The sequence below is a fragment of the Argentina anserina genome, chromosome 2 (genome assembly GCF_933775445.1).
Source record: "Argentina anserina chromosome 2, drPotAnse1.1, whole genome shotgun sequence".
Lineage (NCBI taxonomy): Eukaryota > Viridiplantae > Streptophyta > Magnoliopsida > Rosales > Rosaceae > Argentina > Argentina anserina.
In genome coordinates this window covers 18,850,724-18,861,244 of record NC_065873.1, presented here as the reverse complement: position 1 = coordinate 18,861,244, position 10,521 = coordinate 18,850,724, and the positions used below count along the sequence as shown (strand labels likewise).

Sequence of the window (10,521 nt, the reverse complement as noted above, 5' to 3'; positions counted from 1 at the left end):
GGTTTTTTTGGTGCGACTGCACACAATCGGTGACAAAAATTAGGTGATTTCATATATGCAAACGGCTTTTAGTGTTCGTATTTTGGTAATGGGTCTTCCCTTATAACATATTAGTGTTGTTTTCGGATAAAAGCCCATCGGGCTTGCGGGACTCGGCGAGCTTTTCGGATCCACGGGCTAAATGATGAGACATAAGTCAATTAGGTATGGAATAATCATTAGACCATTAGTTTTTCATCTTTATGTTAAATTTTGTACTTTTAAAATTAATATATAATATTACGTATTTTATTTACGGGTAAAACCGAAAAAAAACCGAACCGTACGGGTTGGGTTGGGTTGTGGGTCACAGTCTCTAAAATAGAAAAACCGAACCGAACCGAACTGAATTTAAAATTTGGGTTGGGTTATGGGTTTTGTCCAAAACCGAACCGAATGGACCCGTGTCCACCCCTAGTTTGAGGGCTCTGCACTAGCTCTTACATAAAAATAAATAAATGAATATATATGTATATATGTTATATGTGTAGTGATCGGATGTATGCATGTTTATATATATATATATATATATATATATATATATGTGTGTGTGTGTGAGAGATAAAATTATTCAATCACTCACACTCTTACAAAATCAATAAGGTTTGTTGTTAGTCCATCATCTTAACGTTGTCTAATTAATTTACATACTTTACAAATTAAGTCACAACTCACCCGAACAGTGGAGCACTACCCTACTCCAGCGGAGGACGATAGGATTGATGCACCGATCACAGGTTCTTGGGTGCCCATTCGGGAGGGTGGCCTAAGAATTTCTCTTTGGGCCATCTCCTCTTAAGGGCCCAATTGTGTGGGTGGTGGAGTTGGATCTTTTTTTGGGAATGATTAGTGTGGGCAATGCCCAAGCACTGTTGGATCTAGATATGGGATCTTGGAGGACAATCTCTGCATACTTATTACTTTGCCTATCAGAGAGGCTCCTCTTGAGGGGTGGCTTCTCAAGATGCTTCAAATGCACTCTCGACGCAGTCGAAATAAGTGAGGTTCGTCTCACAGTTCTTTGATTCTTTATTGGATTCCAAATTTAAAGTTTAGGCATTGAAATTACTAGAGTTTGTTTGATTTATTTCGCATGATTCTATTAATTTAAAGAAACCATAATATGGGTGGATTATGTTTCCGTTGTTCTCTTATATTTCTTATCAACACAAATCATCTCTCGTTACAAAAAAAAAAGTCACAGCTCAGCGACACATATGTATGTATACACATGGTAAAGGGGATAAAGGCTGTCAGTATGTGATTGAGATCAGTCACTTCAAAATCAAGAAGAATATTGATTAGTAATTGTTCAAAGCAATTATTGTACACTTAAGTGATCGACAAAAGAATCATTTCCATATGGACAACGGTGCCAGACATTCTCTGAATAATAGTGGTGCTCTTGCAGCAAGTGTTATCATTGCTAGCTGCGTTGAACTTAGCAAGAGATCCAACTTTAAGAAACATTTGAAAATCACAATATCTAACACTGATGAAGAATTGATATATATTGATAATATTTTACAAATAACGAAGGTCGTATACAAGAAGAAAAGAAGCTCGAATCTAAAACACTGACTAAGCACAAGCTCCTAACAATTATCCAATCAAGCTAGATATATATAAATTTTTTTTTGGGTCAATCAACCTAGACATATACGACAGTATATTTATATCACAAATCAATAAATGGTGTACGTGTGTAGGTGTGGAGAGTAGGACATGCATGTTTCTTAATTCAGAGTAAAACCATGCTGTTGTCCATCTCAAATCTCATGTCCTCCAAAGTTCCATTTTCGAAGCTATTTTCTTCCAGATTCATGTCCCATAAAAATCCATAATCATCGTCATTTTTTGCGCTTATTTCGGTGATGGTGTCGGTATACTTTTCTTGAGAAAGATGAAGAAGATTGAGCAGAGAATTGCTTTGGTTGTTGTGGCTGTGGCTCTGGTGAGGTACTGGTGTGGTGGAAAATGAGGTGATTTGATTACTGTATCCACAGTGCATGTTTTGGTCATGATGAGAAGGAGGAGATGTTAATGTCATAGTGCATGATGTGTTGTTCTCCAACATAAGATCATGAGGGCTAAGGCTCATGTTGCTGTTCATATCTCCTTTGCCTTTGTGGAAAACCCTGCAAAGAACCCAGTCCTCCTGTGACAAGGATGAAACGGAATTAATTAGCTCGAGTAATTATCAAAATCCACAGTCTAAAAACAACCGCAGCAAACATGCATTTACATATGTGAGGCGCGCACGGTAATGATCGAACAATCGGGTTTACATTTTTACTGGATTTAACGCTTAAAATACTTAATTTGGATTTCCATAAAACTACAGATAAGTTTACGATATTTGAAACAAAAGAGGTATATGTCAGGTAGTCCATGCATGATAGCTTAATTTCCATCTAGTACAGTGTCTTCAAAGACAATGCGATCAGTCTCTCTCAAGTCTCAATGAGGGTGATGACTTTAATGGAAAATCACTGTTAAAAAAAACGATCGATGAGTAGGAAGCTAGCTGAGTTTCACACGCAGAACCTCTCAATATCATGTGAGAGAAAGAAAAAGCATCTCTATCACGATGGAGAACTTAAGAAGAATGGATCCGGATCTCTCCTGATCAAAGAATTTACCTTACCTTCCTGACCTACTTTGTGATTGTGACGCGTGTCGCATCTTAATCTAATGCTCACAATCAAGTTGGAAAAATTTTCCTCCGTTTCTTCTGTTCTTTTCTTTTAACAACTCTCTCCTACGATCAACTTCCCACCACCGGACCACTCAATAATATTGAAGTATTCACTCTTCCAACTTCTATCTGGAAAGGTTGTTCTATTATTACATCAAATTAAGTGTAGTCATACCATTAATCTTCCTCCTTAATGGAAGATAAGGTGAATTCTTTGATCAGGAGAGGATCCGGATCCAAGACTAATTAAGATGGCGTGTACATGATATAGCTTAGCAAGTAACAACAGAACAGAAGTATGACAGTGAAGTTACCTTAGGAGGCATGTGTGGGGTCTCGAGGCGAAACTCATGCATGATCCACCCAGTTTTGATTCCATTAGGAGCTCTGTTACGATAGAACACCAGCGTCTTCCTCATCCCTACGATCTCCCCTGTTCCCGGATCCACCACCATCCGGTCTTTTCCGGTAGCTTTCCAGTACCCGATCGTCGTGGCCCGGTTAGTCCTGAACCCGGTAGCGTACTTCCTGTCGCGAAAGCTGAAGAAGTACCACTCGTTCGCGTTCAGCTTTGCCACCTCTTCAGTGATTAGCAAAATAAACACAGAACTGTTAGTTTTTGCATGAAAAATTGGTCGGAATGTAAAGTATAATGACATTTTTGCTCATTTTGATATTGCTTTCATTCAATCCAAGCATTCACATATAAAAGGAGTTGAAGTAAATGAGATGAGTTGTAGTTGCGCTTCTCTGAATACTTTTTATGAGTTGACAAGTCTGGGTCACCCAGTCACCCTATGAGCTACGAGAGTGTGGTAGGTTAATTTATATCACGTTTAAGGAAGCATGATACTAAAATTAAGGATCATTGATTGAACTTATGAGGGTTGAGCTCATCACACAAACGTTTAGAAGTTTTCATGATGTTGATTACTTTGAATTTGAGTGATCGATATGCGTTGCTTGTACTATTTTGAACTAAGCCGCCAACTTATTTCTTTTCCAGCTCTATTTGATCAATTCTCTTCTCTAAAATGGATGCATGCTTCGTACGATAAACATGATTCTGAACCTATCTTAATTAATTTCTACTCTATGGTTAACTCTCTCTTTTTGTATTCACAGATTAAATAAATGATTCCAAGATAGAAATGATAATAATTATTAGCTACCATACAGAGGCTAATAAGATAAGCAGAACGATCACATCTAATACTAGAAGTAGTCGATCATTTATGTACTAAAGTTCTGGTCCTGCACATCAGGGCTATATATAAACTAATAAGAAGCAGTCCCAGTCTATAAAGACGAACTTTGCACATGATATGCAATAGCCCTCAGCAGGCTGCAGATAATCATCAAATCATAGGGGCATGATTCTCTAATCAGTTCATACAGCTGAGAGAGAGAGAGAGAGAGAGAGAGAGAGAGAGAGGAATGTTCTGAACGGAGAATAAGGATTTGAAACTTACGTATGTATATTCTATTTCTACTACATATGCCATAATTATTTGTATTTTAGTACCTAAACGCGTACCACCTTCATTAAAATGAGTAGTACGTGTTGCTGTTTGTGGCATATTTTGCCCAAACAATAAAAATTATATTGAGCATATGTATGATGGCAACAAAGAGAATCTAAAAACAAGCAGCTAATATAGCTGAAATAGCCCATACAATCGAATCAACTGGGATTATAACAGGGAGGCATTTGAGGTCAGATACGTGACTGGTTTGCAATACAGTGATCGAATACACTGTATTGATCGAGCTGTAATATATCACGGAATATATACGAAGTGGGTATGTACATACATATACGTACGTACATCATACGAAGAACGGAATATTTGGTAAAAGAAATGAGGAAAAAAGGATGGCCGTCATCTGTCCTTTTATATCGATCTGATTCTTCTGCTAAATTAATAAGGTTAATTCGATGCTTGTCCAGAAGCTGATCGATCCATCATTCTTTGTTATATACACGCACCGCAACAAAATCAGTGCACCAATACGTACAATTAACAGAAGGACAAACATAAAAGCCAGCTTAATTAGTTTATACGAATCGTAATCTCTTCTATTTATAAAATGGTTTCTTAATATTCATCGATGTTTTATTTCTGAAAATTTCCTGAAAACCTCAAGCCAAAACAGAAAAGTCTGAGAACCATGTCCGATATATTCGCATCTCGATGAATCAAATATAAGTGTGCTATAAAAGGTGATGAAGGGAAGAACAGAGATGAGGAAAAGAATGTATGAAAAATATATAAATATACAGACGCATGTATGGAAATTAATATTCATACCAGGAAGCTGCCATGGCTCACAAGTATGCAAGTCAATTTCCACCAGGGTACCCTTCAAAGCTTCCTCATTTGTGACCTTCTTATAGAGATAGTGGCAGACCAACTCCTCATCACTCGGATAGAATCGAAACCCAGGAGGCAGTGTAGCTCCAATGTCCCTCAGACCCATATTATCTATCTTAAATGGATATCTAATTAAATAAGGTTTGGTTGGGGTTGGGGTTGGTAGCAACAGAAGTACAAGATCGAGCAGAGGTATCAACTTCTTGATCTGATCGATCAAGAATTGGAACAGGAAGCAAATCTAGGTTATGTATAATGCTTTGATTATCCTTGTTTGGGCTAAGCTAGCTTTTGAAATAAATAATTGATAGAAGAATATATGAGTACCAAAGCGAGTTGGCTATTATTTATATAGTTGGGATATGCTAAATGCCAGTTGGCTAGATCGATCATTACTTGCAATGTCATTCTAGCAAGCAGGTCATGCTTGTGTAACTAGTTAGTTATTAGTAGGAAGTTTCAAGAAAGACCAAAGTTACAAGAAATCTTGCTAAGGGCACTATAGCAATCAGGCAACACAAATGGACAAAGCTCCAAATAATTTATTTGAAACCCTCCAAAGTACCCCTTTTTATTTATGTATATAAAATTGGGTTAAGTATTGGTTTTGTTATTTTGGAAATTACATTTCAATTTCAGAAGCTCTGTAATGGTAATTAACACAAACGGACGATGATATATAGTATTTAAAATGTATCTAAATTTTGTCCACTAAAAAAAATGTATCTAAGCTCCTACGAAATATTTATTAGTTTTATATCTTGAACTAATTTCGTACACCTTTGGGATCAACCAAAAAGTAGGGTTTGTAGGCGATGACATACGGTTCCTTCTCCAATGAGCTTTTGTGTTGGGCACTCGGACGAAGACAAAGGCGACGAGGAGAGTTTCACCTTTGTTCGTCAATTCGGGCTGTGTTATGGGTTTATTAGGATCATCAATCAGTATTCGAAATATCATATATATCGCCGATATTTCGAATCCGATATAATAAGGACATATCGGTCAATATTTATCAATGAACGCATAAAAAATGGTCAACGGCGGTATATCGGGTTAACCCGATATATCGATATGTCTTTTTTTTAAACGGCGTCGTTTCGTGAAAAATTGAAATCAAAAGACGTCGTTGGCTTCAGACTTCACCATTGCCCTCCTTTGATATGTAACTTTGCTTCAGCTGAGAAGAAAAGAAGAAGAAGAGCTCGCCTCGCCTCACCGTGCCGTCGTCGGAATCCGATTCAGAGAAGAGAGCCCTCGTCGTCTTGCCTTCTTCACTTGCGCGGTTTCGCAACATGTAAATTTTCTTTTATCTCCTTTTGGGTTTCAATCACAATTAATTTTTTTACTTGGGCTTGATTAGTTTTTGTTAATTTATGCGGTTGGAACCCCTTTAACTTTAGATGCTTGAGTGTGTACTTTGTTGTATGTATATTATATATTGGATTAGTTGGATATGAGGAACTCGGATGTGAAGGCTGTGTAATCGAATCTATGATTCTTGATTTCTGGTTATATTATCAAGAACCTATGGTTCTAGTTAGTTGGACTTGGATATGAGGAACTTGGGCACAATAGAAACTTGAAAGCATGGGGATGTATAAATGGCTTGTATAGACTGTATTGTCTATGAGTGAAGAGAATTTGAAAATTTAGAATGCCCTCAATAAGAGAACTGTAAATTGTAAACGCTCAACATTAAGCCATTAACTATGAAGTTGAATGGTAGATTAGAGGAGTTTTCAATATTCAAATTGAAACTGTCACATGGAGTTTCTATTTTTGCAAGCAAAATTTGAATAGACAAGGCTGTTAACAAATTTAGCAATAAACAGATGCTTCTTGTTTTCTGTTGGGGGTGGCTTCATTTATGCCTTAATTATAGTTGTGTATTGTGTAGGCAATAGGTTGTATACTTGTATATGGCTTGTGTTAGTTGTGTATATGCTTTGATCGAAAGTTTGAACAGTAGATTTGAAATGTAAACTTTATTTTGTTAAGTTTATTTGGTACATTTTAAAGTATAAGTGTATAAATATAATAATTTTAACTAAAAATTAACAAAACCAATAACTCTGATATATCCTCAATAGTTTCTTTTTTCTATCAACCGATACGACCCCGATAAGCGATATTTAGACATTTGTTAGCAATTGTCTCGTTTTCATAAATTGTTAAAGAGTCTATAGAGGCAATGTCGATCGACTATATATATCACCCGGGTTGGTGCTTGTTTGTAGAGGAGAGTTTTGTGTGGTGACCTTGTGGTATGAGGGGATTGACATAGTCCTGGGTCTCTGGTTTGTGTTTGGTTTGGGTCGACGTCTGCATGAGGAGGCGTTGGCTTATGGGTGTTGAGATTTTATGTGGTTGGCAGTTCTAAGCGGCGGAGATTTCGTTTCACTTGTGCCACATCTGTGTGTTTACGACATGTGAAATATGGAGGATGTAAAAATAGTTGACTCAGGAGATGAAATTGTTTTAGCTAGTTATACTAGGCTTGCCTTATGCAAGTTCGTGGATCAATTGTATTGAGTTTTGGCTCTTCCCTACGTTGACGATTGATTTAATGAAGATAATTTTTTACTTTAAATTAATATATTTACGTACAATCAGAACCTTAACCCTAAAATATTGTATATATCACATACATATAACACCATTTTTCATCTTTCACTGTTCGTAATCGATCAATTTCCGCTTGGTCTTACAAGTGAAGCAACTCTATTGAAAAAACTCTAGCACTCGACTCGAGTTTTCGTAATCATAATTGTCCTGGAGTTCATAAAAGCGTTTGATGGCTGCTGCATGCTTTGTTAAGAATCATAAAATGATCGAGAGCCTTTCTACAATGTCGTATATATGTGGATACTTAATATCACTTGCTATAATTAAATTAAGTTCCTAAACCCTTAACCTTGCCCCGTGATTATTTCATAATCCCAACCTCATACATTGATAATTTAAGCTAGAACCCAATCAAATTATCAAAAGCACGTGAACTACTTCATCCATTTCGGCTTACAAAATGGACAGCTCTAAAACAAATAATAAGGAAAAAAATGTAAGATGATGAATCACGAACTTTGAAGAGTCCCTTCCCATCTGTTCAATTTTAGATCACAGAAGAATAATTTTGGATGGATGTGATTGTGGGGCTTAGTGAATTGTCTTTGATCTGGGACCCAAAAACGATCGACGAACGACAACAATGCTCTAATCATGCATACCCCGTATAATCGTATATGCACTTATCCTACATATAAGGTTTTATTTTAAATCGATCCCAGTTGTGGTATTTGTTTTTGGGTGATGATATATAATTCCATTGAGTTGTGTATACTAGGCCAATGATGATTAAAATATGGACAAAAGTGTATTTGTCACAGCATGTATCATCCTAATCATAATTATATGGGGCTAATAATATCGACGATGATGACTGCACTGGGGTCACCATAAACCTATACATGCTCAATTAATTATATCACAAGATGACGGAAATTGAGAAGTTTGTGTATGAGATACGAATACACAGCATGGCAATATATACTGATCAATGTAATGCAATGTACGTATCGTTAAAATATGTACATGTTTAGAGTGTAACTACAAACGAGAAATGACATACAAATAACAGATCAATTGTCATCATAGTAAATTTTCAAGAATAGTGGATCGAGCTCGTACTTTGCATGCAGAATGCGAGGGTGACTGAGAAACCTCAGAAAAAAAAAATCTAACATTTAAGTTAACAGAAAATCATGTGTGCCCTTTCCGTTTCCAGAGGAGGGATTACTTGTGAATCTGGGACCTGTTCGGATGATATGTCATATTCTCTCTCTGTGGCAATGGAAGATGCTGACACTCACCAAAGTGGAGGGTTAATATATGATCCTGTCGGAGAAGGTAGTGATAATTTAATTAACCATCTTCCTCATGATAAACAAAAACACAAGTTTACTAATTAACACTTCTTTTTTGTTTTTTTCTACGTACGTAAAAAGTTACCATTGATAAGGAAGTGAAATAATATATTGATGGAGGTGAATCAACTCCGATCCTAATGAAGCATTTCTTCCTCAGGAGGCACATGATAAATCATTGGCGAAACTACTGATTTTTTTCTAGTTAGTGGTGTTCTCTTGAAATTTTGAATTCGAAAGCTGTTAAAATAGTCCGACACTATTGCTGCAATGATAGTTGGAAAAATATGTCACATTTTCGCATGAGTCGTCGAGGAATAACTTCTGAGCTTGGAAAACCTCTGAAATACCATAACACAGTCTAAGAGACGATATTACAATACTATGATATATATTCTACTTACCTAATAAATTCCCCTACTATTAGGGTTCTACAATATTATATATTTAACGGCAATTCATATATAACAGATTAATTGTCATGGAATCCCCTTAAATTACGGGATTAACCTGGCGACATGGGAAAACACAGACCAAAGATGGACGTCATGAGGACTGATCGAGGAGGGTACGTGTGAGATTATATTCAGTATTGCAATGATGGAAATCGAAAGGATAGCACAAATGATTGTTGTGAATTCCAGAATTAGGGTTTATGTATTCCGAAGAAGGGAATTTAGTTAGGTGAGAGGATGATGTTGGAGAATGAGTGACGGCTTCGTATTCATCTCATCTTTGGCACCATTTTTCTTCTAGGTCCCCCCGCTTCTTTCATATGCACACTGTTCCTTTACCCTAATCAAATTCACTTCCAGAAGTTAGGGGCTGTTTACGGCAGGAATTACACCACTTCTTTACTAAACAAGCAAATTCACAAATAACTTCTTTTTAGCATATTAGTTAGGAGACATTTTAATTATGCTTGTGATAAGATTTGCGTGGAGACATTATATATTTTTCTTTAGTTACTATTGTCACAGTCTCATTCACCTGGTTAGCTCCTAACCAATGATTATTTGCTCAACTACCATCAGATATCCACACATCCGTGATCTTGATCTGATGGCTGAACGTGATTGTTAATCCATAATTACTAATTAATAATAATGCACTTATATCAAATTAAGGAACAAGAGAGATAAAAAGCCACGCACAGTATTTATTCTATATGACGAACCCTAATTACATTTCAATGAACACCACATTCGTTGAATATGGATTCACTCCTGCTACCTTGGCACAATTATATAGACTCAATATACAAGCTCCATATGGATCATTAGTTAGACTGCTGTAGCATTCCACTCAATTACAGACTTGCATGTAGGAAGACCCAATCAAGGAATCGATCCCCTCGATTACTCACTGAGAGAGTTTTCGATCGAGTGTTCCAGTCCTGTAATTACGAGCAGCCAAATATTTACAATAATCATATCTGTCAACAATATATGACATAATACAGTGGGCCAACATAAGAGCTAGT

General features: G+C 36.6%; 1 protein-coding gene across 1 annotated transcript; it reads right to left on the bottom strand.

Annotated features, from left to right (window-relative positions):
- Window positions 1-1,532: 1,532 nt before the first annotated feature.
- LOC126783498 (protein CUP-SHAPED COTYLEDON 3-like) lies at window positions 1,533-5,399 on the bottom strand. The gene is made up of 3 exons (XM_050508974.1): window positions 5,050-5,399; window positions 3,052-3,317; window positions 1,533-2,197 (listed from the first exon to the last, which is right to left on the bottom strand). The coding sequence occupies exons 1-3, from the start codon at window positions 5,216-5,218 to the stop codon at window positions 1,781-1,783; spliced, it is 852 nt and encodes a 283-aa protein (XP_050364931.1). The 5' UTR covers window positions 5,219-5,399; the 3' UTR covers window positions 1,533-1,780.
- Between the last annotated feature and the right edge of the window lie 5,122 nt (window positions 5,400-10,521).

Coding starts and splice junctions, on each gene's coding strand:
- LOC126783498 (XM_050508974.1), bottom strand. CDS start 5,218: ATGGGTCTGAGGGACATTGGAGCTACACTGCCTCCTGGGTTTCGATTC. Junction 3,318..5,049: donor TGAGCCATGGCAGCTTCCTG/GTATGAATATTA, acceptor TAATCACTGAAG/AGGTGGCAAAGCTGAACGCG. Junction 2,198..3,051: donor CCCCACACATGCCTCCTAAG/GTAACTTCACTG, acceptor TCCTTGTCACAG/GAGGACTGGGTTCTTTGCAG.